The following is a 27,963-nucleotide window of genomic DNA, read 5'->3' as shown; positions in this document are numbered from 1 at the left end:
GGACAAACAAGCGTATGCAGTAAAGTGAACTGAATTTGGAGCTAAAATACTGAAAATCTTCTCACATGCAAAAGCTGTCACAACCAGATATTTAGAAATAATTGCTATCCATGAATAGGAGAAAAAAAATGCCTTTTCAGATGTTAAATTGACTGATTTGAGGAGACGCTGCTGGATCCACTCTATGGTCTTATTTTGATCATGATCAGGGTATACAAAGTAAATCCTGTCAAGGTACATAAACTGAATCCACGAGGATAGAGTTATTAGCTGAAACTGTAAAACAGGCCTCACCTCCAAAATCAGCCCTGCGGCAGAGTGGGAGCGTTGATTGGCTGTCAAACCATACCATCATCTCAGTGATCCTAAAGCTGCTACGATCAATACTTTCATATAAGCAATGGGTCACATGACCACGACTCCACACTTCTCCTCTGCTCCGTGAAACTTTATAGCATCTTTCAGCTCACTGATTGTCACTAAAAAATAAAGCTCTGATAAACCCAGTGTACACAACTTGCCAGACAGATACAGTAAACAGCTAGTAGGTGAAGAAAGTGGAACATTTAGGAATGAAAAGGCCAGGTGTCCCCTCACCTGGACAATAACTACCAACTAAAAGCAATGCGTACTTTTTTCCTTACTGCCAATTTGAGTTAGATTTTGTGTTTCTCTTTTAATATTTTATTCATGTATTTTTTTTTATAGCTTCCATGTAAAAATAAGTCATGACTCATAGATCTTCGTCCTATAGGATTTTTCCTTACAAATAAATGTACAGGAAGTGTAGGAGCAGACAGAAGATTGAAATAGCGAAATGGTAAAACAGCAGAGGGGTGGAACAGGTCGAGAGAGCGAGTGAGTGAGATAAAGTATAAAAGAAAAGTGCAGTTAAGCAGAAGAATGAGTAGTTTAGAGGCAGAAGGAGAGAAAACAGAGGCAGAGGGGAATAAACACATATGGAGACAGAGAGAGAGAGAGAGAGTGGCATTTGTATGGAGGATGAGTCTGAGAGGCCCTCAGTTCCACTTGACTCAGTCATGGGAATGATTTGATTATCGCCACATGAACAGCTGTCTTATGTAACACACACACACACACACACACACACACACGCACACATACAAAGGAAGAACTCAAAAATAATGAGGGGTCTGTGTTCTGGCCAAAAACCTACACTGAGCAAAGGTGGCCTGTAGCAAGAGAGAGGCCGGGAGTAAAAGAGGGAGTCCATATCAAAGAAAACCCAGACAGGGTCAGCCAAGTCTCTTTCTATTGTCAAAAAAAAAAAAAAAAAAAAAAAAAGCTCTCTGGTTTCTTCATGTAGCAGCTGATGCAAGTGATGTTCAGGGTATAAACCAAATAGTCCCTATGAAGCTCCATTAAGTTGAATGCAGTTGCAGCTTCAGGTGATAATTCTCTGTCGGTTCATCACTATGAGCGACCTCTTTCACGTTCATTGGTTATTACAAATACATCCATTATTGCCACTTTCAAGATACGTGGCTTCAGGTCTTCAACTCGGAGAGTTTTGAGCAATTTCTTTTCACGGGATGTGCTGACAATAAGAAAAATATTGAATAATTCCAGTATTATGCTAGATATAAACAAAGAAAATACATGAAGCAGAGAACTCTGGGATATTTGTAGCTCTGCCTGAATAGAAATATTGGAGATACTGGAGAGCATGTTTAGATCAATGAATAAATGTATGTGAGGATACAGGACTGTGAGCCTGACGTGGTTGTCTGCGGGACACTCTGACAGCACTCAGCAGCTCCTTCAGGCTGCTTCGCCTGCGGTGTGTGAAGGAGAGATACTGCAGGTCTGTCCTTCCTGTTGCTGCCACACTTTACAACTCACCTCCCAGAAGACCACAAGTCCACACACCGAAAATGACAAATTCTCTCATGTTCAATAGCAGTGTATTTTAATCTGTGCAATACGATGTTGTTGAAGTGTTTTGCTATTGTTTTGCTTATTATATTGTTAACCTATTCATCATATCCTGCTTTTTTTAACGATGCTTCGTACTATTACACTATCCCCTTTTGCTGCTGTTACACTGCCAACTTTAGGATTGCCTTATCTTATCTTAAATATGAATACTTTCATCTGTAATGAAGCTGACCCTGTTTTATTTGCTGATGGACTTGAACTGAGGCAAGACTGCCCACACTCAAGGTTCAGGTGATGAATAATGAAATGAAGTGCGAGTGAACACCGAGCTGTTATGCAGGCCCAGCCTTGCCACCCAGCTTCTGAAACTCACAACTCAAGTCCCTTGCTGTTTCGGAGATGACTGACAACAATTCCTCTCTACTGCAGAAGGTTGACAGTGTTAATATTTCATCACCCTGAGCAGGAGGTGCAGAAATGGATGTGTTATGGATGGTAAGTGATGTATGTGTTGGGTAGTCTGTATGTAGAGCAAAGTTTTCTTTATTTATCTGTCATGATGATTGTATTGGGTTTTATCATATTGAGAAGTATATTCAGACTCCTCATGGACAAAAATATCAGAAAGACCTTCAATGTGGTCGAGACAGAGAGTAGGATTAGTGAAGATGATGAGGGTGAAGAGAGGTGTGGAGGCCAGAAAATATAGATGGCTGTTCTCTACCTTTGTCTTCTACCCAGAGCATAATAAAGACCTTAACAATCATGAAGGAATTACTGTAATTTTTTTGTAATGTTCTCTCACTGCAGTAATTATGCAATCTGTTGAGGGTAGAGCCCTAAAATGTGCTGAGATTTCAGATTGACCAAAGCACACCCAGTATCACACTTTGATCTTTGAGTAATATTAAATATTGTTCATTAACGACTACTCCAGTAACCTCTACAGGGGCATGTGTGTAGTTGTTGATTCAGTCAATTGTACCGAAGTTTGAATGGGTATGAGAGGGCAAAGGGGGACCCCTGAGACTGTGTCTCAGTAACTATAGGAGGGGTTGGCACACTTGGTTCCCGCACGACATTCCCATCATCCTCAGCTTTGGTTTGTGTCACTAATTAAACTACGAGTGGCAAAGAGTGTCAGCATTAACTTAAAGCAAGTACAGGGCTGCTGGTGTGGCTGTAGAGTCTTAGTACTGTTCATCTAAAGCACAGGGATCAGATTTGTGTTGTATGAACTCTGCAGTGTTGTGCTGCTGCTAGTGAGATGTAAGAACTCCTTTACAAACCAAGGCTGTCTGAAAAAAGCAAACCCCAGTTAGTTCACCCAGTTGCTTTCAAGCTAGCAGGGCTGAAAGCACTAATACATATTCTACCTAAAAGCAAAGTTTAGCAGACAGTTTTAAGTACACCTTTGCATGGTGTTTTTTTTTCCCCATTCACTGTACCTGTTGAGAGCTGCTGCCCTGGATAACAGTCAGGCCTGAAACCTGGAGGGTTTCTCAGCCTTTTCCTGTTGCATAACATCAGCACAAAAATAACCTGCCGAGATGACAGGTTGGCTTATAAAACTTTCATAAACATTAACTGATATAAAGTTATTTTTACAAAATTGTTGATTTAGCTCCAAAGCATCATTCCCATACTTCCATAAAATTCAGGCAAGCACGCGCACATTTATAAGGTCTAAGCACAAAAACAGCAACAGTGGGCGTGTGATCATCTGTCTATGTGTGTGAACATGCAGCAAGAAGGTGAATTCCCAAACAGCTGAAGAAAATCTTGTAGCAATACTCTCTGATTCACTGTCACCTATGTCTGTTCAAATGGTGTATACACTGTACATCTTACATTTTTATCTTGTGCGTGTCTTGGTGACTCTATTCTGTGGTTTTTCTTATTTGTTGTGTGTAAAGGACTTTGTAACACTGGTCTTAAAAAATGCAGCACAAACAAACTTCATCATCATTACTACCATATGTGTATCACATGTTGACACCATTTCATGTGTGATAAAGTCACATGATATGGGCACCTGTGATTTTCAGATATTTCATATTTAAAATGTAAGACATGGCATGTGAACACATCAGTTGCACATGTGAGAGAAATATGTGAAATGTGTGGAATAATTATATGTGAAATATCATTTAATCATACCATCATGTGGTAAATGTAGTATTTTCGCATGTGAATTGTAAGGCATGCGGTTTGCTTTCCTGTCACGCTGGTCCTCCCTCTCTCCTCTCTTTACTCCTTTCTCTCTCCTCCCGCTGTTGAGTGCTCTGCATGAGAGAAAGAGAGAGCAATCAGGAAGGCAGAGGCAGCGAATCTGCATTTACAACTATGTGCACGTGTGACTGTGTGTGTGTGTTGTTGTTGGTGAGTGAGTGAGAGAGAGGGAGAGAGGGATGCAGACGTTTGGTGGAGAAAGAAGAGAGGGATTTAGCCGACCTGTCGGGGGGCTTTTATGTCACATTTCTGCCCCGAGGACCTGACCTCTGTTTCTCTGTCTAGAAAATAACTGGGAAGAACTGAAATGGAATATCGGAAAACTCCTTTCTGTGACACAGTCAGAGCAACATCCCTCCTGCTGCGCCCGCATCAGAACAGAAGAAGGACTGAAGGGAAGAATGACAGAATTTTTTAATTTGTATCTACTTAAGAAGGTGAAGAGGAGACAAAGGTTTGTATCCTTTGGCCTGTCTGACAACTGGGGGAGGACACAGAAGATTTACACATATAATTATACTGTTAGTGTTTTATTTGAGGGAACGGCAAAGAGCAGAGAGGAGATAATAGGAGAGGAAAGGGGAGGAGAGAGCAGAGACAAGAGTACAGAGCGGAGAGAGGAGAGGACCAGAGCAGAGAGGAGAGAGGAAGGAGAGGGGAAGAAGAGGAGGCAAGAGAGGAGGAGAGGAAAGGTGGAGTGAAGAAGAGGGGTGGAGAGAGGAGTAAACGCACTCCAGATGGAATCGTACCATGAGTGAAATGTAAGTAGGGGCAATGTTTTTACTTGTGCATGTGGGGAGAAGTGCACATGATGGTGGTGCTGCTGAGTTGTAGTCACTAATGGTATGAGGTGTAGTATGTTGTAATGAGCCTCCACACACCACTCCGTCTCCCTCTCGACTGTCTTTACTTTCTCTTGCTGTGTCCGTCTCTTATTTTGTCTGTGTGCATACTGTTTCTCTGCCTCCCTCTGTCTCTCTGCTCTCTCTGCAGGTCAGGTTAGATAGTAACGGTGCAGCAGCTGAGGGAAAGGCCAGTGTCACTTTGCATTACCATTACACACACACACACACACACACACACACACACACACACACACACACACAGGGAGAAATACGCTTAAAGTGTGATGACTTTATGTGGATGATGTGTGTGAAGGGTGCTCTCCTCTGTGTGTGTGTGTGTGTGTGTGTGTGTGTGTGTGTGTGTGTGTGTGTGTCTAGTGGTGGTGTGCAGCCTAAGCTATGCTGAAACAGGCGTACAACCATACAGACCTCTTAACCACATGGAGAAAAACAAAGGGCTATTGTGCAATATGAGTTTGACCAGACTGCTCAGACACAGAGAGGAAAATTGAAAGGAAGACGGTTGTCTGTGAAAGAAGGAGGAAGGAAAGTTACCTTACTCTTGCTGCTGGCATGCATGAATGTTTTTAAACTGTCTGAAGTGCCCTGAGGCAATAAACCTGAGGCATTCAGTGCTTCATGTAGTTTAAACCATGTTTAAAAGAAATGTTTGACATTTTGGAAAATACACTCATTCACTTTCTTGCCTTGACTTAGATGAGGGGATTGATACTGCTCCAACACCTGTATTGTGAATTTGAAACTACAGCCAGCAGCTGCTTAGTGTAGCTTAGCATAAAGACTGGAAACAGGGGGAAACAGGTAGCCTGGCTAAAGGGAACATAATCCACCTACTATCACCTCCAGAGTTGCCAATTTCTTAGTGCTAATAAGACAACCCAGAAACTACACCCTCAAAAATGCCCAAATACTACTACTACTACTACTACTACTACTACTACTACTAATAATAATAATAATAATAATAATAATAAAAATAGAGCACAATTCATGCATAAAATGCAACACAAAGTGCTTAACATAAAAGCAAATAATGTCACATGTGATAAAACAATAAAAACAAGGAGAAAAACACAAAAATAAAAAATAAAATAAAGTAGAATTAAAACAGTTGTAGGCTATAGGATTTAATGCAGCACTGCTGTACTGGACTGCATTAGTTTTAAATTGGTATACCGAATAAACTGGCAAACGAATTAATCTTATTTATTTAATCTGTGAAAAAAAAACCCTGACTATTCCCCAGCCATGAGTGCTACATAGTGGAGATTCAAGGAAGTTAGCGCTCTGTGTGAAGAGATAGTTTGGCAACATGAGCCTGTAAACCATCAGACTGTCCTTTAACACATCTGTTCTTGCAGAGAGTGTTAACTGCGAGCTTTAAAGGTCATTAATGGATTTAATTGGCCAAATTTGCCATACAGACATGAGAGTGGACAATATTGTTTTAGATAGATAGACGAGGTGGCTGCAGGCCAAGTGTCTCAAACTAACATCATTATGTAACTGTGATGTTCAGCTGCCTGACAGTAAATAATGGCAGGAGTTTTTCACTACATTTTAGGCCTACCAGTCGTGCCCTGGATCGCAGCCTGTGACAGTCTTTTTTTATTTCCATGTCTTCTCTGCTCGTACTTGTTCATAAATGTTGTATAGCTACAGTCCCTTCATGAAACGCAGCAATCAAAGCAGGTTTTATTTACAAAAAAAAAGAAAAAAGATTCCTCAAACGCTAAATGAAAAAGCAGGCTATTAATATATTAACTCTGAATTATTTGTGATGACGTGATGACATGTTTTTTGCTGAAACAAACAATAACCCAAACTGTCAAATCCAAGAGACAGAAAGAGAGAGCAAGCAGGAGAACTGGAGAGAGAAGGGCAGCGATGTCCTGCAGCATTTACACATAACATCACAAAATGACCCTGACAGTAAGTGGATTTAGAATTGCTTGGAGGTTGTGTTATGTTTGGTTGTGTTATGTTGCACTGCAATGTCATGCGATCTGTTGTCCTGTTGTTTCCTCTTGCACTTGCTGTGCTGATGCATTGCTTTATAACATAATAACAGGCCTGAGGTGTGTTTTTATGCTAATGCACATGTGAGGATGACACAAAAATGCATTTCACTGGGCACATATTTTCAGAACTTTGACAGATGAGATGCAGATTCAGTCTTCATTGTGTCATCTCGGTTTTTACTCACAGGTCAAGGGTGCTGCACCTTCTGTTTCAGAGTTTTTGGTGCAGAAAACATCAAAAATTAGGTCAGTTTGAGCTTCTCTGAGAGCATCATCCATTTTTTATCTGTTCAAGTTTAAACTTCGGCCATGTCTTTCCTGCTTCCCAGCATGAGAGTACAACACGGAGGTTTCCTTATTCTTCTGCACAGTTTTAAACTTAAAAGCTTAACGCTACTCTTTTTTTTTTAAAGATTGTATTTTCAAGATATGACACATTTGCAGTTGTTTGTTGTCTGGTCTGTGTTCACAAAGTAATAAAGGCCCGTTTGCAGTCATTAATAACGGTCAGAGCACATTCACGTGTAATGAGATGCGTTTAAAGCTGTCAGCTGGGGAAATCATAACACGTTCATGAAATTAAAAAGGCTCTACAAAAAGAGAAAATCAAAGTCTGTGTCCTTTTTACCCTGCTCCACTCTGCGTTTGTTCTTTCCTAACAGGATTAGCACTCACAACTACAGAGTTTAATTTTATTTGGAAGAAGAGATTAAAAAGTTTTGCACGAGAACGTTATGAAATGTTAGTGAAGAATGTCATGTTGTCACTTGTAATACAAGTCTTGCCGTGGGGCTTCACAAATTTTGTGTGTAATTATAGAGTCGTGCTTCAAGCACAGCTCATAGATTTGAAATGTCACTCAAATGTGCAGATATTGCCTGACTCAAATGCTACAATTTTTCAGATAAAGAGAATAAAAGTAATTTAGGACACATATTTTCATTTATCTTTGAAAATGTTTAAAGGGGGTTGTAAATATATGCAGGATTTGAGTGCTGGTGAACCCATTAAGTGGTGATAATATATTCGCTCTTGCTCTGTCAGCTCTTATCTTACACTATTACACAAAATTGCAACTGCAGTGAGTGATAGCTGCTGGTTTGCATTAACCTCAGTGAGAGGAGGGGGCTTTTCATTGGTAGACGGGCTGATGACGCCAGTAGACGCCAAGTTTATTCCCAACCTTTCTGGCTTGTAACCACTTAAAATGAAACAAAATCCACTTTGATATTTTAGTGATTAGTGTGATTAGTAAGTAAGCAAAAAAAATGTGTTTATGTAGTGCTTTACACAGACACAAGTCACAAAGTGCTTTACTTTATTTAGGGCATTAAATATCCAGAAAGCTGTGAGATGCTTAAAATCCTGATTTTGTTAAAGCGTATAGATAAAAACAAGCATGACTCAGAAGTGTAGCACAGGATATGGCTTAAAAAGTCAATAAAAATCAATCCACAACAAAGCTTCTGGTAAACTCACACGTGATAACAGGAACAGTTCAAGAAAAGACAGATGTTGATGTCACATTGTTTCATTTGAATGCTTTTTCGAGTTATGAAGAGATAAAACTACCAAATATTTGGCAGAACAAACAGACATATGCTTCCACTTTTTTCCTAATTTGTCAATCACCTTGTGACCTCTAAGATCTATTGTGTGAAGAGGTCCTGAACCATTAGTCTTCACTAATAAGATATCAACAACCAACCATCAAGCAAGACTCTTCAAAATATGAAAACTACATATCAACACATATTAAAACTTTAAAACTGGAGCACAAAGAAACTCTCAGATAAGCGCTCCATTCATAAGTTAAAAAAAACAAAAAGAGGATCAGGCCTTTCTCATTAAAGACTGTGGAGCCCGTAATGTGAGCAGATCCGATTAGAAAGAAGTTAAGAAAGAAAAGCAGACACAGTGGAGTCCCCCCCCACCTCCTTTCAGAGGATGAAGAATCCTCCTGGATCCTCTCCAGGACTTCAGCTCCGTTAGGCTCTATAAACCCATTTCCTCTCTGGATCTCTCTCTACCTTCACACAGTCTGCACATGTGGAGTTAAAGTACATTTAGTGTAGGAGTCGTCAATACGTAACACACTGAGGGTATAATCCTGAGTGTGTATGGGGGAGTTCCAGTCTGGGTGTTGGGTGACATGTCTAGACACAATGCAGTATAAAACTATTTGTCTCTTGCTCTACTCTACATTTAACCTGGGTGTTGCACACTGTGTTCTTGTCCCTGAAACAGACACAGACGCACATCCAGGCCCACTGCAAATCTTTGCATATTGTGTCATTTGGCTAAATGAGAGCTGGTCAAGATGGCCGAAAATACATATCTTGATATTTTAAGCCTTGATTGCGACCTTTTTCTAAACAGAATAGTCATGGATCCAAACTCCCGGCTAACTCTGTAATTTAAGGGTGTTTATGTCCACATCTAATGAACCCTCTTCAAATTTTAGCCCATTTCACACTGACCACAAGAGTTAAAGGCCTACAAGTCTTACACTGCAAGGACACAGCAGTTCAAGCTGAAAGTCTTTCCCCTCATGGACAATTTCGTTTGAAATCAACACGCTGCAGTCAGCCAAAAACAATAAAAACAAATCAGAGTCAGGGTGATTTTTTTTGAGCCCACAAGAGACATTTACAGTAACTGAGCTTTAAAATGTTTCAACGTGGGTAAAAGCAACAAGGCAGAACTCTAAACCTTAAACAGCAGTGTTTGTTTGGCTTTAAGACTTTGCTCAGTCCAATCCAGGTCCATGACACCAGCCTGTATTTGACAGCAACATCACATCTGTAATGTCCCCCTGTGTGTGTGTGTGTGTGTGTGTGTGTGTGTGTGTGTGTGTGTGTGTGTGTGTGTGTGTGTGTGTCCCCACCAGCAAGGTCAGCGACGTCTTGATTTGTGTAACTTTATTTACGGCCTACAAAAAGTTGGCTGATGGCTGTTTGTTGCCACCTAGTGGTTGAGTTTGAAATTAGACTGATGACCAACTTTTTACCTTCATGAGAATCATTTGCACTAATCAAAAAGTGTCTGACCCTCTTCTAAATCCTTTATATTGTATAAGACGAATAGTGATAGAGTACTGCTCATACCTGCATACCCCAATGAATTACATCAGGCACACACACACAATGCAAACTACAGCTGCTTTTAAGACTATAAAGTGTTCAAATCTTATGTAAATTGCACAAGAATGATTCTATGTGTAGACTGCTATGTGCATATTAGCACAATCCAGAGGAGATATGCAGGCATGCCAGATACATACAAGTGAGTTGTTGCACTTTGCTGCCAAAGAATCAGTCTTGCAAAATGCTCTCCTCTTGTGTCAGACAGTCATCTGTGTCCATTTCAGTTTTTTTACATCTCATTTTGCAATCTCCTTCTGTCCCTTTCATTTTCATTTCCCTCTATTTACAGACACCTTCCTCAAATTAATCTTTTGTAATGTTCCTCTGCTCGTGTTATACTACAAAACCTTTGAGTGCATCATAGATAGAGTTCATCACAGTGTGTATTTTTGTGTGAATCCTTTGCTAATTACTTTGAGTGTTCGTGTGATCTTAAATCTAAATATTGGCCCCTTAGTTTGTCTGCGGTATGAATACCTCATGGTTGTCTTTTCTTCTAAACCCTGCAGGCTAACAGCTCAGACATGTTTACAACAAGGGGAGAAATGCGTAGTGATGTATAGATTAAAGGTTAAGGCGTCAAAGTTTCCAAAGTACTCTATAATTAACTCATCTCTTCGCCATACAAGACATGTCTCAATTATAGATAAATAGAAATGATTGGTGATACACCTTCCACATATCTCTTAAATCACACTTCTGACTGTGAGTCCTAAATCACAGAAGCCTCCAGAGAGTTACAGGATTACTATTATTTCCTTAAAGAGGATACATTTTTTTCATATAATTGGTGATAACTACAATAAGGTAAGTTGCTGTAACTCAATGTGAAGGCGGATCATTGTTTTCATGCTGTCATGGTGTTTTATGCTTTGGGTGGAAGTCTACAGGTAGACAGGGAGTGAGATTCATGCAGACATGCTTTTAGATTCTCTGCGTGTATGTACCTGTTAGCAATTTAACTTTAAGGATGATTTAGAAATAAAAAATGCCACTTTGTCCTTATTCTCCCTCTCACCCTTCTCCTCTTCTTTCTGCCCCTTCACCCTCCTCCCTCCCTTTCTCTTTCTTTCTTGTTTCTAACCCTCCGACACCTCTCCTCCACCCCTGAAACCTACAATCCAGGGGAGTCATGCTGTATGAGCTCCACTGACCTCTGCAGGATAATACAATAAGCTGTGACATCATGAGCGCTCCAGCGACAGGAAGCCCAGACATGGAGGTGAAGGTGGTCTCACAGGAGATGGCACTGCTTAGTAACATCCTGGCAGCTTACACCTTCATTGCAGGTGCGTCCAATCAGAAAATTGGCCATCACACTGAAGTCAACATCACAATTTTGAGTTTGCTAGGATTCACAGAGAGGAGGATGCAGCTGCAGTCCAGTTATATTTAACTATGTTCAACATTTGAGTTCAGTGAAAACTTTACATTGTTCCTCTCTCTCTCTCTCTCTCTCTCTCTCTCTCTCTCTCTCTCTCTCTCTCTCTCTCTCTCTCAGACCAGCCAGAGAGGACAGCACTCGTATTTCTCGGCGGTGTCTGCGTCGGCCTTCTTGTCACACTCTGCGCCATCGTCTTCCAGATCCACTGTCGAGCAGACTGCCACTACGGCAACAGTAACCACCCTCACCACCGCCACAGGACCGGGCATCATCACCGTCGCCACCGCAGCTGTCCCCACCATCAGCCCACTGACAGCAACCCAGACAGCACTGCTGTCGTTACCGCTGCGGGCACCGGGCCTGCCGGGGACAGCGAATCAGAGGAGTGGGATGACACGTCTGACCTGTCGGCACGGAGACGCAGACGCTTTGAGAGAGCTCTGCTTCACGCCACCATGTTCACGTCAGCTGAGGGTATCTCACACACAGACACACGCCATGTGAGGACACATGACTCGTATCAGGACCAAGGTCTATATGATAGAGATAAAATCCAAACTCTGAAACAACCATCATTTTGTCTCATGAAGGGCACACTTGTCTTCATTTAGGAGGCAAATATTGTACTTTTATTCCACTACATTTACTTGACACAGTTACTTGTTCAAGATTAATGCATCAACTAATCATGCTGAAATGTAATGTTTGTTTATAGTGTGCCATTGCTTCTTTTATATAAATTAGATGTTAATACTTCTTTGACTGCTGGCCAGTGCAATCAGTGTCCACACTTACTGCTTGGGCTGCGCATATGTTACAGATAGTTGATTATGTCCTGGGGTATTGTTGTTATCTTTAGTGCAAATGGATTAGAAAACAGTAGACAAGCCAAGCTGAGAACAGCTACACATATATACATATATACATATAAACATATATATGAGTAAAATACAACATTTAAAATCTAAATCTTCCAAATGTTTGTATGGATATTTAAAAGGTGAGGTTGATTCACGGTGAGAGGCAGCATCACAGGCATCACAGTTTTTATTTTCATGGTTTTTAGTTTTGCCTTTAATGTTTTGGTGTACTTTAATATACACACACACTACTGTCAGACACACATACTTTGATATAGAGAATCTTCTCAGCAGTGATGTGAAATTTGATGATAATGCGAATGGACAATGTGTGGGAGTGTTTCAACCCCTTTGTGTGTGTGTGTGTGTGTGTGTGTGTGTGTGTGTGTGTGTGTGTGTATGTGTGTGTGTGTGTGTGTGTGTGTGTATGTGTGTGTGTGTGTGTGTGTGTGTGTGTGTGTGTGTGTGTGTGTTGGTGTTCCTGTATCAGAGCTGGACCGGGCCCAGCGGCTAGAAGAGCGCGAAAGGATTCTCCGAGAGATCTGGATGAACGGCCAACCAGACATCAGCACAGTCACTCAGAGCCTGAACAGATATTACTGACACATAATCAAACACGCAGACAGTCAGAGGGACATGAAAAAAGACAGACAAACAGGTGGACAAAAGGTGAAAGAATGGATAAACGGAAGGAAAAACACTGGATGAAATGACCATAAAACATCAGCTGTGGACTGCTGTCTGTACTGCACCAAAGAGACTCTTACAGATCAAAGTGGGACTGACAGCTCCGCCTGCAGCCGTCCCCTCCGCTGTGTAAACAAGGAAAACATATGAAATGTGATGGCTCAGTCCTCCAATACAAGATGACACCAAAGCGTTTGGAAGAAGAATATCTCGTGCTCCAAAATGCCAACAAGTAACACAATGCACCTACAGAGTGCACGCACTTCAATACATAACTGCTGGTATTAGGTTGCTTTTGGTGAAAACTCCACCGTGGATTTTATAACTTTTCAAATTTCTAGCAGGTGCTTTTTGAAAATATTGTACAGGGGAGGAAAATGGAGATGAGTGTATGGGTTCAAATATTGGTGATACTGTATTGTTGCACTTTTCTCACCTTTTTTTCTGTTTGTAAAGCTGATACAATCAAGTGGTGAGAACTGAAACCTAAATTAAAGGTAACAGAAACCACACAGAGGAATGAAATGTGGAGAGCCATTCGATGCCAAAATAGATTTACTGGTGCTTCTACTGCTATAATTCTGCATCCTCAGATAAAGTGAATGCACACTCATTAGAAGGGCAAAAAATGGCTGTGGCGGTTGATGAAATATGTTTAACCTGATAAGTCTGTTGGTTGCATCTGCAGGCTGGAAACTTATCAGCTATTGTTGCACATTAGGACAGCAGGTCATCATGTCTGACAGGATCATGCTGCCTTTCTGTATTTGGCTCATGTGCTAATGAGCTGAAAAAAATGAATAAAGTTTTTTGTCTTCTGTACATACAGTATTATTGAGTAATGTGTATTATTAATGTGAAATATAGTGGCTCACATTTCCTCAACTGTTTTGGGGTGTCTTTGAGGAAGTTGTACATGTATCTCACCCAGTGTGAGGAGAGCTTATGGACTGCGGTGGGAGGCCAGAACAGACAGACCAGACAACGATGTTGTTGGCACACAGCATTAACAATGAATGTCAAATTTTACCAAATGTAACCAAGCAATAGCGAGGGGTCTATGGTCCAGGTCAGTGGTATTCACAGAATCTGTCAAAGTTGAGGAAAAAAATCTACCCTAAACCCAAGGAAATGTCTACAGCAGGCAGGGAACTGGTGTTAATGGTCATGGGCAGGTCCTACAGCACCTGTAAGGCCCAGGAGCCAGACAGCAACAGGACAAGGCTTGTGGTAAATAAGGCAAAACAGAGCATGAGGTCAGTACCAAAAACAGAGAGAGTACTGTGGAGCAGGAGGGCAAGGAAGAGAGCAACATGAACGTCCATGGTGGGCAGGACACTGGGGTTTAGGCAGCCATAGTGCAGCCACTGGTGGACAAGGTACCATGTCTGAGGGCACAGACAATTTACGTCTGTCACAAGTTAGTTTTTCTACTCACACTTGCCCTCATTCATCACATGCCATCCATAAAATAATATATAACCAAATGCTGCTACAACCCTCACCTCTGAGCGACAGTGGCCCTGCAGGAAGAACAAAACATCACTTGGGAGTATGATGAGGAGTCCCAGCAACAGCGGCCACACGACCGACCCCCACTGACATTTAAGTCACACTGACCGGTCATGGAAAGCAATGAAAGCAATGCATCAGCACAGACTCAAACTTATCCAGCACATTATAGAACTGGAGGTTGGGCTGTTTGTTACAGTGAGGAACTGTGCCAATAGTTTTGCACCCGGTAGGTGGTCCTGCCAAGCAGGCATTATGAATCATTTGACCCAGACTCCCCCTGGTGTCCATAAGGAGCTTGTGCTCCCATACCATACCTCATTATTTACAAGAGGACGGCAAATTTGCTTTATCAACTTTCGTATTTCCCTAAAAAATAAGTCTGTTCTCTTTAATCTTCAGGGTCTTACTGCGGTCCTGTTAGACTGCTCTGCGGCAGCATGTCACCTGTCCAATAAAAGACACTCAAATGTGTGTCCGAACTCGACCTCTGAATGCTTCTAATGTCGGATTAATATTGGCCTCGTGTCTCTCAGGTGTCTGTCTGGGGCTGTCTCATCCACTACCAGCGCTATCGCTTTAACGGGACGGGCGGTGACGTCGGGACGGGGACACGGAGCAGAGAGAGGGGGCTGCAGCAGCTGGACACACTCCCGCCCGGAACCAGAGCAGACACACAAGCTGTTATCACTGCGAAATCCCAGAGTCCGGCTCCTCAATCCGCGATGAGAGACTACTCAGCGACTCCCAGCAATGGAGGCGCCTGCATGCCGTGCTGCCAAGTTTGCATCTTCGCCTTTACCGCATTTCTCATCATTGCAGAGAGGACGGCACGTGAGTCCTACCTGGGACACACACACACACACACACACACACACGCACGGTCACACACCTCGCACACAAATAATCAAACCAAGCGTTGTGTCACTAATGGTGTGTCAGTCGATTATAATGTGATGGTATGTGCCCACGCGCATCCCTGTTGTGTGTTATTTGACTTTATTGGCGTGCGCGTGCACGCGTGCGTGCCTTTTTGGTCATAGTGAATGGATGTATAGTCAGTGCGGGAGGGCGCCAGAGGCTGGAACAGAGATGCCCGCATGTTCTGGATGAGACAGATGGCTTCAGATGTTATATAGTGTTTAAAATCTACTATAATCCAACATGTAAAGTTGCTCTTTTGTCTTCACTTCAGCGGCTGTCTCCCGTCGTGTTGTCATGAATAATAAAATCAGAGCAGACTCTGCAGTCAGCCCTGGTGCGCCTCTTTCCTATTTTTATACGCTGCATGTTATGAAATCCTGTATGCAGCAAAACTGCAGACTCATGCAGGAGTTTTCCACCTTTCAAACGGCATCGTTCAAGCTTCCGTGAGATCTTTCGTGCTCAAAAACAAAGCGGAGCCATGTTGTCATATTTCAGCGCCCTTTTTCTTGGAGGTGCATGAATGGACGAGGGGATGGGCGTACCCCAGGATGGGGCCTAGTCTGCCCGGACAGCCCGCCTGTTTGGCAGCTAAAGCTTCAGATTACATGTGTGGAGGGATGGAGGAGGGCAGAGCTGCAGGGCTCAGGCAGGCCAATGTGATGAGAAGAGTGTCTGTAAGTGAGGAGAGGAAGCAGCACTCGAGTTGTCAATAAACCTGAGATGGGATGCAGAACAGAGGTCATATGTAAAAGAGTGGGCACTCACAAGATACTAAAAAATAAATGCTTCACGTTCTGGCAGTTAGCCATTGATCAGATGCTGTTGTCCTGATGCAAACACTATTGTAAGCACTACAACATACAGTGTCTGTTATATTGTAAATATACAATATCTGTTTTATGGTCGGACAATTTTGTGTACAGGTGAGGTTTGTCCAAATATGTAGAGCAGGATTTACCAGTTAATTCGTGAATTTTTGTGTTTCAGACTGTATTACAATTTTCCGTAGCATCACATGCAGACTCAGCTGACAGCAACATCCTGATCACAAATAACGGAACTGAAGTGTATCTGACCCATTGTCATTCATTTCATCCTTTCATGTGGTTGGATTACTGATTTTGTATTGTAGCAATCCAGTCAGGTCAGTAGATTTAAGCGTTTTTTTGTGTTTATTTGACTGTGTACATGTGTGTTTTTACCCTTCTTCCCTCAGTGATCTACTGCTTTGTGTACTACCTGTGGGTGGGTCACAACTACTGCTATGGCTATCTTGCTGGCTTCACTGCACTGTTCCTGCTGCCAGGTGAGACAACAGCAAGATGCAGACAGACAGACAGCTGGATAGATAGATAGATAGATAGATAGATAGATAGATAGATAGATAGATAGATAGATATTTGGTTTATATTTGTTTCTTTCTGTTTCCCAGGTTGGGGTCCTCAGTGGCTCAGTTATCTGTGGTACCTGTCAGATGGACGCATCCGCAGGAAGTCTCTCACCTGGACACACATACTGCACCTCGGTCTTTTCAAACGGTGGGCCAATGTTATGTGTGTGCGACGAGGATAGTTAATAGTAAAAGTCTGACGAAATGAACATTTGTTTATGTGTGATGATTGTGATGATAATGATGTTTATGATGACATTTCCTTTCGATCTCTGTTTCTCTCTCTTTCAATCCATCTCCCACTCTGCCTCCCCTCTGGTCTTCACAGGCTGTGGGAGTGCATGACTCTGCCAGATGAGGATGTGTATGGCGAGATCATGCAGCAGGCTGATGCATCTGCCTTACGTCTGTTTGAGGCCTTGGTGGTCACCCTCCCCCAGACGCTGCTGCAGACCTATGTGCTCATCTGCACTGATATAGGAATCAAGTCTCCAGGTACAGAGACATATAGGAAATGTAGGCAGAGTGGTTGCAAAGGGGAGTAAGATCTGAATACGTACGTATAATTTGTGTGTATGGTAGTGAAAGTATGTAAGTATGTGTTGTCTGTCAAAAACCAGCAGTGCATGAAGCAACAACTTTCAAGACAGGAAGTTACCAAACAGTTTCATATGAAGAACTTTCAAAACAGACCTAACTGTGGCCCAGTAGACCGTGACTGCAGAGAACTCCATGAGAGACCTGCAGAGCCTAATGATAACAATATGAATTTAAAAGTGCTAAAATCCATATTTGTATTTACCAACAATGTGAAAACAACGTAGCAATGTGAAAGGTGTCGTTTATAGGCTCATCACTGTATAAAGCTCTGCAAAGCCGAGGGGAGCTGCTGAGCTTCATAGTGAGTTTAAAATGATCGTTTTGCTGTCTGGCTCAGAACTTTACAGTTTTGATTCACTCTCACTGTGCTCATAGTGTTTTCATTTAGTGTCAGACAGATGTAGTTAGAGACTAGCTGGTGAACATAGTGCAGCATTTAGCAGCCAGATATTTTCCTCAGGGGTTGGCAGTGTTGGGTGGAGTATCTTTAAATCAAGTAAAAGTACAATTACTCCCATAAAAATTGCTGAAGTAAAAGTAAAAAGTACCATTTGAGAAACCCACTCAAGTAAAAGTATAAAAATGCTTGGTCATTAAACTACTCAAAGTACATGTTACTTTGTGCTTTAAAATTGTTTTATTGTGTCAAGTCTCAAGTGTTGGAGCTAGAGTCCAAGTTAAGTCTCTTTCTGGAATAATAAATGTTATATTCACTGTGCAGAAATAGAAAAACCCGCTGTGAAACATGGTTATTTCTATGGAATTTATTTTGCTTTGCATGTTGATTAGGCATACAAGTTAACTTTGTGTAAATCAGCTCCCACATATCCACCTCATCCCTTGTACATAAAATGTACACCACACAGAATCAATTATACATTAGTGCACTGTTGGACAATGCAATAATGGCCCTAATGGTCTGTATTGTTTCACTGCAGAACAACTCAGTACTTCAAGTCAACTGTGCTAATATCTTTTACCATGTCTGTGATATTCTAGCAGAAGCGAGTTGTGCTTTCAGCATAGGCAGATCAAATGTGAAAATACACTGTGTGTTATACAATGAGGATCAAATAACTGTTTAATGTGAAAAGTGTCAGTCTTATTGACAACGCTGCGGAGAATTAACACCAACTCTGCAGTGTCCTTCAGTGCTACAGAACAGAACACTGTTTTGGTTGAGTTTCATTACTCTTATAAGTGTTATATCCAGATGCATCAGACAGTTAGGTCCGATAAACCCACTGCTCTGCCAGCACCAAACACCAAAGTTAATGACTAGCCGATGAATGTAGTGCCAGATATTTCCCCCAGGAGATGGTGGAGACCAAAACAGAGCTGAAAGAGATTAAATATTGGACTTACATTCATCAGGTGGTCAGAAACACGCCTCCAAATGATAATGTTGCTCTGTGTCTGCTCGATGTGAGCAGCTGTTAGCTAACCTGCTCGCCATAACAGCTTTATAAGGTGGAATTTCAGATGTTTTGTTTTCAGCTTGCTCTGCTGCCCCCAACTGGCCCAAAAAGAGTAGTGCACCTTCAAATCTAACCAATTTCCCTATCTATTTTCCATCTGTTTTCAACGTGCATCTGCAGCAGACTTCTGCAGTAAATTATATATATAGCATTACAGTGTATCATAGTGTTCACATTTATTTTCCTCTCTCTGCCTGCGCTCTCCCCTCCAGCCTCAGTGTGTTTTGCGGTGTGTTTGTTGTCTCTGGCCTGGGCCTTGGTCCTCTATGCCAGAACCTGTTCACTCATCAGACCAGGACACCTACAAATGACTCCCGCTGCCATTCTGTGTCGACTGCTGTGGAGGGTGGGCATATTTAAACAACCTTATAACAGCAAATATGAGCATACAAATAACAGCATCAGTATAACGCAGGGCATATTTACATGCCTGTGTTTGATATGTCATGAGTGCTGTTTTGGCTTTGTTTGAGTGACAGGTCTATTTTCTCGGCCTGCAGGTCAGTATGTTGGGATCGCGATTTGCTGTCCTCATGCTCTTCACACGCATCTTCAAACAATGGATTCTAGGAGTCATTGGTAAGTCTGGATGCCGAGGCTTCATCTCAAAGCTCATGTTTGTTGAAGCTGACAAACAGTCCATTCTCAGCCAAACACATTTAACTATTGTTGGATGAGAACGCCCTGGTCAATTTTGTGTGATATAGTGTGTTTACGTATGTATTTAAGATTGAATGTTTAATTGGCTGTGTGTGTGTGTGTGTGTGTGTGTGTGTGTGTGTGTCAGGTGTGCACTGGCTGGGGGCAACTTTCTGGATGGTGTCTCAGCAGACTGACATCATTCGTTCAACTAATCGATGGAGAATCTTCAACCTCGTTCTGGGAGCCATTCACATCTTCCTTTTCCTCAACGTGAAGTACGGTCAATCCAGATGCCGCATGGCTGGTTTCTACCTGGTATGAATGTGTCTCTTTGGTCAATTTCGAAAAACTGTTTTTGGTAAAACAAGTTATGAGGTGAAAGAAAATTGATATTTGTTGTCTCACAGTACACAATACAAACATGTTTGTAGTGTGTTTCAGACTGAGTGTGATTGAATCAGGTGCATTGTAGCTGTGTAAGGCCTAGCACTGATAATTTAAGTTTAGGGGCTCTCACTTCATGCCAAAAACATACACCTGTGATATTGCAATGTGATTTGGATTTGTCCAAACACAAAATGGCATATCTGAGCTGTTGATACTGCAACAGCTGAGCCAATCTAATCTCTAAGACAATAGTTAGTCAGATGTACAGTAAGCTGGATAAAAAAAAAACTACAAGACATAAATTCAAATGTGAGAAAAATATTGATCGGTAACCACCCTCTTCTGTTTCTGTTTGTTCTTCCTCAGGTTATGTTCTTAGAGAATGCGCTTCTTCTTCTGGCCTCCTCCTGGTTGTTTACCATGGTGTCATGGGACACTGTGGGAATTCCAGCTGCAGTGTTCTGTAGCTTCCTCATCGGTGAGACACGCAGCAACGCTCTGTAAAACAGCTTAGAGCTAAATGTCAGTGTGGGCATCCTAACATGCTCACACTGGCAATGCTAACATGCTGATGTTAAGTAGTTGCTTACCATGTACACCATGTAAATTAAATGCGCTAACAATTACTAATTAGCCCTAAACACAAAGTCAAAGATGCTCTACAACAAAGATGATGCATTACAAGCTGCGTCAGTGGTATGAAATGTTACATACTCTCTGTCTCTTAAATGGGCACGGCCGCCTCTAACCCCCGTCCCAAGAAGCATTTTTTACACTAATGCATTTCTAATAGACTTCTGCCTGTCTGTGTCAAAGCGATACAACACTAGATACAGTACACATTTAATGTTTGTCTGCTCCAGATCTCATGAGAATGTGTTGCTGAGACAGAGACAGGTCTCGAACCAAGTTAATTTTCTCCTGACTTGTCTGTCTGAAAAATGCCATTTTAGCGTCAGAATGTTCTGAAGATATGCAGCTTGTGAAAAACGGGTCCAATATTTCCTTCTGTAGCTATGGGGTCAAAAAATTTGTCATAATCTGTTTGCTCAGGATTCAGGACCTACGCAAGTCTCTTAAAGGGACAAGTCAGTGGTGACAGTCAAGTGACACAGATACAGGAAATAACTCAATATAATAAACTATCGATGCATGTTTATGCATTTTTGTGCATTCTCTCTTAACTATTAGGTATAATTTGTGTTCTAAGTCTGTAGAGTCATTTTCTTCTTTTCTTTTGAGATCTATAACCCTTTACTCACACTTGCACAGCCTTATTTCATGATTTCATGTCCTCCCTGTTTCTCTTCTATTTACCTGTTCCTCTCTCCAGGAGTGATCGCGTTGGTGTTGTACTATCGTTTCCTCCACCCTAAATCCTTTGAGATTTTCCAGAGTATTCGCCACAGAGGGATAGGTGGAGCCTGCATGGAGCGTGGATCTACACTGTCACTGGAGGAGAAAGTCACACCCACTTTCCATCACCATGCAACACTGTCTGGTCTGTTAGAGATCTATCCATCTATCTATCTATCTATCTATCTATCTATCTATCTATCTATCTATCTATCAGTGATTATAATCGCTACGGTCGTTAATCTTATCAGGAGGTGGAACCCTCATGGATCTCCCTATCCAATGGGAGGGCTGGAAACATCACCACTGGCTGCTGATTCGCTTGGCCATGAAGACAGGAGATGTAACTAGGATCTGGTCGTCGTATGGCGAGGGGGGACTGGCTGGACTGATGGGGCTGTCTGAAGAAGTTCACTCCCCTGATGACTTCCATATCCCTCGGGTCTGTTGCATTCCTTTTGTTGAGCATCCTGCTTAGAATATCTGTTGTATGAATTTCATTGACTGTCTATTCACTAAGCCTGTCCTCCATAGCATGTAGCCTAAGTGTGATATTTTAAAGATTATCTAAAGGTGTTTCTCATTGTTTCTGCTGTGATTTGTCAGATTCCACCTGTTCAACCGCAGGTTCCTCAGACCTTGCAAGCGGCTCCTCAACCAGCTCCACCACCAGCGACCCAGGCTCCACAGGCAAGATCTTTGTTTATTGATCATTTAATTGGGTAATTCAAACAAAGAATACAGTAAATTTGTACTTAAAGCCACTTTTCATGGGATTTGAAAATGGAGCCGAATGAGCTGAACCAGTTTTCACCCTCCTTAGCTAATTTTCTCCCGACAAAAAAAGCTGCTATTATAATCGCTAGTCATCAAATTCTACACAGTGACTTCAAGATTCTTGTAGCATAATGAAGTGAGATTCATTAGGACAGCATGTTGCGACCCACGAATATCTGAAGGCTACTAAAGAGGCGTATCTGCACAGAAAACATGTAGTTTGCTCAGCCGTCTGTCTGGTCTCCAGGTGAGAGAGGTGGTGCAGCCACCAAAGCCAGCTCCATCCACTGTAGTAGCCAGGCCGGTGAGAAAAGCTCCCCCCACGACGATCCAGGACATGAGAAGGTTTCCAGAGATCATCCCAGTCCAGGAAGTCATTCTTGAGGAGACTGCAGAAGAGGATTCCAGCGCTCCAGCATCAGAGGACAAAGGTTGGATGAATTCTGAGCCCTGCTGGTGCACATACTTAATTATTGTATGGTCCTCCCTGTAGGTGATGTGTACTCGTTTAAAAACACTCTGCCTCTCAATTCAATGTGATTTCATTTTTCAAGGTGATGAGGAGTTTCAGAGCGCTGTTTATGGCTCGCCAACACTTTCATCTCCTCGGCAACCAGGAAGCCTCCACCACATCGACAGCAATGCGGGGACTCTGACCGAAGCCTCGTCCTCTGTGGGTTCCCTGGACATCAAGACTCCCGGCTGGTCACCTGAGCGGCGTTCGCCTCTCCTGATTAGTTCCCCGGAGAAAAAAACAGGGATGCCTGGAGAGTCCAGTACCACTCTGTACTTCAGCGCGGATGCACAGTCTCCCTCTAGTGGGAGCTATCTTGGGTGGGGCTCCGAGTTGTCACCCATCTCCACCTACAGAAGTCCCTACCGTATTAGGGAGGCTCGTTTTGTCACATCCACCCCGCGACTGGAGCCTCGAGCTGGAGCTGAAAGTCCAGGCCCGGCCCCCGTCATTGTCATCCCTGCCACTCCTGGTACAACACCAGGTGGAACCCCCAGTGCTGCAAGCCCTGCTGCTTCTACCCCTGCAGCTTCAACACCCGTGGCTTCAACACCTGCGGCTTCAACACCCGCGGCTTCAACACCCGCTGCTTCAACTCCTGGTGCTTCGACTCCTGGCGCTTCAACTCCTGGTGCTACCACACCCGGTGCTCAGATCATTCCTATCACTCCAGTCATCTCCCACGCTCGCAAACAGATGGTCCAGTTTGTGGACAGTCGAGAGAGGGCGGTGTAAGGAGGTTGGGGGTGAAGGGGAAGGGAGATCATGGGTGGGCACTGATGTCTTTTTCAATTTAGCAGTTACGGCTATACAAAAAAATTCATGCATTAAATAAGTTGGGGTTGGCGTCGTCGGGAGTTAGGGGACATTTTCAGCTCAGCTCATTGAATCAGCCATGGAGGGACATAAAGTGTAAATTATTATTCATGTTTGTCTCCTGACGTGCAGATACATGGCTTAAATTAGCAGAAAATGGGGATTCTTTGGTAGTCACAGTGGCAAAACATTTGCCAACCATTGCAATTCTTAATGGCGGTACCTCTGGCCTTGCTATACGTTCCAATTAACACATGTTCATGGGTGGGAGGGCAGTGAATGACCAGGACCTTGATGCTGCAGTAGCAACTCGTGATTGGTTAGAGCATCTGCAAAGAGGAGGGTGTAATAGGGAGGACCTCCTTGCATGCTACTGTGAAGCTCAGGGAACCATCTGGCAGATTCATGTGGTTCGGCAATAGTCTGCATCCTTCAAGACCACTAGAGGAGCTGGCAGTAACAAACACAGCTGTGCAAGATAATCGGCCATTGCAAATTAGAGGGTGGGTGTGGGCATTGTGTATTTTTCAAGTTCTTTAAAACCTTTTGATGAAAAACATTCACTATACACTACAGATCAGCATTTACTGAAGATTGGATCTGGCTTACTCATCCTAAGAAAACACAGATAAACATTAACAGGTGCTAATGAATGTGAGGAATCACTTTCATTCATTTAGAAATAAATCCTTAGACTTGATAGTTTTTAATCATTGGAAACTAACTGCAGAAAACCAAAAGCAGTTAAGTCTTGCATACTCAGGCTGTGTAGTCAACTGAGGTTACCTCCAGCGAAATTTAGGAGCAAACTAATTCTTAAATATTTGAGAATTACTAAACTGTATTTGAAATGATAAAGCAGAAACAACCATCAATCAAGACAAAGTTATTTGAATGCTGCGTGGAGCTCACTGAAACAGAATTTTCTAGATGAACCAGGTAATTAAACTAGTTTACAATAATCAAACACATGATGATGTTGACTATCCCGTCCAGCTTTCAGGAAGCCACTCATTGATCCAATCAGTCAGTTCCTCACTGTGTGTACACTTCAGTACATGGTTAGTGTTTACACACATTGCTGACACATACAAACACAGAATTCCTATTTACAATCGGTAAAATGGTCAAATCTGAGAATCTATATTTTCATTCAGCTATCTTAGATGCAAATGACAAAAAGCAAAGGCTTGAAGGAAGAACATTTTATAGATTTTCTGCTCTGCTTTCCTTTGCTAATTGTAACTGCAGTCATGTCAGTCGTTCAGCACTTTACAGCAGAAACGGTACAGCTAGAGTTTATTGTTAGCCAGTGGCTGTAGCATGATATTCTGTGGACTACACTATGATTATAACATGTGTATTTAGGGAAATTAAGCAATATAGAATATTGAGTGAACAGATGTTTGATATCAAAACATATAATTTGTATGTTTGTTATGACTTAGTTTATGGCCTGCAGAAGTGCTTTAAATCTCTAAATTAATATAGAAATAATCTAACAAAGTCTCCAGAATTGGAATTACAAACAAGGGACAAAGTGAAACTGGTGAATTTAGTAACAAAGAAAAGATACAGAACAACAACGCGATGCTTTCTGCAGGACATAATTAATGAGTGTGTCTCTATAAAGAGGAGGTAACTTTTATGAACACCTCTTACAATCGCATTTTGTTTCTTTTTTTTAATTACTGAAAGAAGCGAAGTGTCTGAATGATAGTAAGATATGATGTACGATATATGATAATGTGGCAGCAGTGTTTTGGATTGCTGACATCCATTTACTTACATTGGTTTTATTGAAGAGCACACAGCGAGTGAGCTGTGAGTGAAGCTTAAAGGCACACGTAGAAACCATGTACCTGCCTTGTGAAGGAAGCTAAACATGTACTTGTAAAGTACCTTGTCATCGGTTATCTATGTAGTAGCTGCTATTTTAAAATTGGCAATATGAAGGCTTGTGTTCCTTCCTGTAGAGGAAAATGATGGTATTTAGTTTTGTGTTCAATAAGGAAAAACTTCCTCAGATGTGGACAATCCATCACAATAACCATGAAGCCTACAACTGGTTTTCCTTAAAATCTATTTTCATACTGCACAGACACATTACATCCTCCTGAAATAAATAGAAATGTCCACTCGAGAATAATGCTTCACAGACCTTGTTAACTTGATTTGAAGTGTAAGCGTATGAATACGTTTGTATTTTAAAAATGTCATACAGTGCAACACTAGTTTGCAAACTGGTGACAGCATTAGTTGAATCACTGGGGGAAATCTAATTTTGACGTAGTGTTAAATGAATATATCTAACTCTAAACGGAGATTATTATATTCTCCTGTAAAGACCACTCCTCACAGTGTGTTGTCCTTCAGCGTATCCATTATTTGAACCTCCTACCTCAGTAAAACTGAATTTCCTTCTGACAAAACTGATTTTTTTTTCCTTGTCACAGTGAGAAAATGTAACATCTATTTGAACACTCTGAGCCTTTGTTTGGCAGCATAGAACCTTTAGGATAATGTAGCTTCCATAAGAAGGGAAACGAGGTAAGGGGCAGAGGTTTAGGAAGAGAAACGTTGCATAAATTTCTGGAGATGATAATGTGCTGCTGTGAGTTTCAATTTTGGTCAATGCCAGTATGATGTTATGAATTTTATTTATTTCGACATGTGAAATCTTTAATAATATCAGTCTTCCATGTTTGTTTGTCTTCTAATTTTCTGTTTTTCTTTAATTATCCTATTTTATCTTATTTTACTTTCTTTCTTTCTAAACAACTATAATAAGTAGGTCTATATCAATAACAAGCAGTTGAATGGTTGAGCTGCTCGTGTTCGGTGATAAAACATGGGCAGCGCTGTGAGAATATAAACTGATTTACGCAACAAAGTTGAGAGAAACACATGCGTTATCAAACGGTGTCAAACTGTTATCTACATCCGTGCTGATAGATAAAGGAGTCACTGCATGTTACTTGTTCATAAAGACATCCAGAGAATTGTATCTATTCCTTTAGAGAAAGAAAGCACTTAACTGCACACATTATCGCACATGGTCGAATGTATGTGTACGCAACAGCAATAAGCCAGCTAATAAAATGTATCTTAGTGCACTTATTAGAAAATATCCACACGCTTTAGACGATGCCTTGGCTTGACTATCATGAATCAGCGCTTTGCCTTGTAGAAAGACAGCTTCCGCTCGTCTCCTGTATGTGTGTGTGTGTGTGTGTGTTGCTTTATTTTAACCATATGCTTTGCTTCATGTACCTGGTGCGTATGATAACCTTTGCTTGTGTTTCTAATTTGACTCACTTTGTATTTTTTAAATGTTCTTTTGTATTTGGTCACATTTACTGTAATGAAACGTGTGGACAGCAGTGTTTCAAGGTTTTCGTGCTGAAGTTTCACACGTGAAATTGTTCTAGTTTTCGTTGACGGACTGGCATTAGCTTGCTGATTGAGCGTGACGTCATGTCACCGGACGGCCTCCATTTATCAACATGCATCACCTCATCTCTGCAAGGATTTCCACAGAGCTGCTGTGGTTGGTGGTAGTGAATCATTAACTGTGCTATTGATGTGACAAAATAAAGTCATAAACCATGATCAAAGTTCAGAGTCCTGTGTCCTATTTTCTTGATTTCTGTGATACATTTCCCATCAATGACATTTAGATATATTCAGACACAGGTAGAAAAGCATGATCGCAGTGTAAATGATACAGTACAAATACACATTATACATAAACTGAGCGTAGTGACAGCGCAACGGCAGCTCCAGTACAATGTTGCAGTGAACATACTATACTGTTTACATGATCACAGGGCTGGATTAACCTGCCAGGGGGGCCCCAGACACCAACCACCATTCCTCCAACTCTTCTGTATATTGTATGCAGTATTCCCATGTTGGCACACTGCAGTTCATGACCCCATGTTTGCTGTGCAGAATTTTATTAAACACAAATTCTAAAAAGAGTTTACACCATGTCAGCGAAAGATTAGCTGAAAAAATAAAGGTCTTTTTTAACTTGATTTTGGGACAAAAGATTAGATAATAAAGTAGAACTCACCTTAAGGCTCTTATTGTGTTACGTGACTTCGTAATTCAATTCAATACAACCTTATTTATACCCTGCAGGGAATATAATATGCAGCACTTCTCCACCCAGGTCGACAAATACGCCTACATTAAATGGGACAGGATGGAAAAAAACACTGTTAGTCACAAAGCTAAAGACACTTAAGTCTTATCTTATATTCCTTAATAAATATAAATATGCAAAAAAAAAAAAATGCTAAAAACAACTAAATTATACAAAACCATTAAGAAAGGCATGAAGAATGGAGAAGACAGACAGCAAAGTTGTATTATGGTAAAATGAAATGCCTCATGGTGACGGCCTGCAGGATGCTACTCATGGTTTAACTTTATCAAGTTGAATAAAATCTTAATGAATTAAA

The 27,963-nt window shown here is 41.6% G+C and overlaps 2 protein-coding genes across 5 annotated transcripts; both read left to right on the top strand.

Annotated features, from left to right (window-relative positions):
• Nucleotides 1-4,194: 4,194 nt before the first annotated feature.
• On the top strand, nt 4,195-13,926 carry eva1ab (eva-1 homolog A, regulator of programmed cell death b). Of its 4 annotated transcripts, none has more exons than XM_076726344.1 (4): nt 4,195-4,585; nt 11,290-11,453; nt 11,666-12,022; nt 12,899-13,926. In XM_076726344.1, the coding sequence occupies exons 2-4, from the start codon at nt 11,351-11,353 to the stop codon at nt 13,009-13,011; spliced, it is 573 nt and encodes a 190-aa protein (XP_076582459.1). In that variant the 5' UTR covers nt 4,195-4,585; nt 11,290-11,350; the 3' UTR covers nt 13,012-13,926. The 4 variants fall into 4 exon arrangements, with proteins under 4 accessions (XP_076582459.1, XP_076582441.1, XP_076582450.1 ...); XM_076726335.1 differs by lacking the exon at nt 4,195-4,585 and adding an exon at nt 4,726-4,892; XM_076726326.1 differs by lacking the exon at nt 12,899-13,926 and having other exon boundaries at nt 4,472-4,585; nt 11,666-12,284.
• A 1,298-nt stretch (nt 13,927-15,224) lies between these two features.
• Nucleotides 15,225-27,109, top strand: xkr5b (XK related 5b). The gene is made up of 13 exons (XM_076726303.1): nt 15,225-15,441; nt 16,751-16,840; nt 16,967-17,072; nt 17,253-17,419; nt 19,215-19,348; nt 19,503-19,581; nt 19,790-19,959; nt 20,398-20,509; nt 21,365-21,532; nt 21,639-21,829; nt 21,994-22,077; nt 22,412-22,595; nt 22,719-27,109. The coding sequence occupies exons 1-13, from the start codon at nt 15,333-15,335 to the stop codon at nt 23,411-23,413; spliced, it is 2,289 nt and encodes a 762-aa protein (XP_076582418.1). The 5' UTR covers nt 15,225-15,332; the 3' UTR covers nt 23,414-27,109.
• The last annotated feature ends 854 nt before the right edge of the window (nt 27,110-27,963 follow it).

This window comes from Chaetodon auriga, chromosome 1 (assembly GCF_051107435.1).
Source record: "Chaetodon auriga isolate fChaAug3 chromosome 1, fChaAug3.hap1, whole genome shotgun sequence".
Classification (NCBI taxonomy): domain Eukaryota; kingdom Metazoa; phylum Chordata; class Actinopteri; order Chaetodontiformes; family Chaetodontidae; genus Chaetodon; species Chaetodon auriga.
This window is presented reverse-complemented; position numbering and strand designations above follow the sequence as displayed.

Excerpts from the sequence above, each read along its gene's own strand:
- eva1ab (XM_076726326.1), top strand. The coding sequence starts at position 11,351 with ATGAGCGCTCCAGCGACAGGAAGCCCAGACATGGAGGTGAAGGTGGTC. Across the intron at positions 11,454-11,665 it reads AGCTTACACCTTCATTGCAG|ACCAGCCAGAGAGGACAGCA; the intron begins GTGCGTCCAATC and ends TCTCTCTCTCAG.
- xkr5b (XM_076726303.1), top strand. The coding sequence starts at position 15,333 with ATGAGAGACTACTCAGCGACTCCCAGCAATGGAGGCGCCTGCATGCCG. Across the intron at positions 19,960-20,397 it reads GCATGGCTGGTTTCTACCTG|GTTATGTTCTTAGAGAATGC; the intron begins GTATGAATGTGT and ends GTTCTTCCTCAG. Across the intron at positions 20,510-21,364 it reads GTTCTGTAGCTTCCTCATCG|GAGTGATCGCGTTGGTGTTG; the intron begins GTGAGACACGCA and ends TCCTCTCTCCAG.